Source organism: Myotis davidii, unplaced genomic scaffold (genome assembly GCF_000327345.1).
Source record: "Myotis davidii unplaced genomic scaffold, ASM32734v1 scaffold937, whole genome shotgun sequence".
In the NCBI taxonomy this organism is placed as follows: domain Eukaryota; kingdom Metazoa; phylum Chordata; class Mammalia; order Chiroptera; family Vespertilionidae; genus Myotis; species Myotis davidii.
The window spans coordinates 1,404,380-1,404,847 of NW_006288252.1; the positions used below are offsets into that span (position 1 = coordinate 1,404,380).

The 468-nt window shown below is 68.4% G+C and overlaps 1 protein-coding gene across 1 annotated transcript in view; it reads right to left on the minus strand.

The window, feature by feature from the left end:
* HTT (huntingtin) overlaps positions 1-468 on the minus strand; it is a 105,532-nt gene that overhangs the window by 15,935 nt on the left and 89,129 nt on the right. The window contains exons 63-64 of the mRNA XM_015561565.1: positions 294-466; positions 63-177 (exon numbers count right to left, since the gene is read on the minus strand). Coding sequence (XP_015417051.1) covers positions 63-177; positions 294-466 — 288 coding nt within the window. The remainder of the gene's footprint in view (positions 1-62; positions 178-293; positions 467-468) is intronic.

Below are 468 nucleotides of genomic sequence, written 5' to 3' on the forward strand. Positions count from 1 at the left end.
CCTGCCTTGGGCTCCTGTCGCTCCCGGCGGTGCCACCCCACAGGGCGGTGCCAGGCGGTCACCTGTATGATGGATGCGGAGAAGTCCGGCCCCACGTCCAGAGGGTAGTTCTCCATCAGGTAGAAGGCGGTGGCACACATCACCAGCACGTGCTGCTGGCTGTGCAGGTTCACGCAGCTGTAACCAGGGGCAGCCGCTCAGCCAAGCAGGCGCCACAGCCCAGGAGAGGGGCCCCGGGTGCCCCAGCTCTGCTGTGACATGCCCATCCCCGCCGGCCCTCCAGCCCCGCTCACTGGGCGCTGCTGCGGAGGTTGGAGAGGAGGTAGTCGCTGATGACGGGGATGAGCTGCTTCGCCGTGTCGTCCAGCAGGTCGCACTCCAGCACGTAGAGGGCGCCGTGCAGGGCCCCGATCCTGCTGGGCAGGTGGCTGCTCCGGAGCGTGCTCTCCAACAGCCGGCAGACTGGCT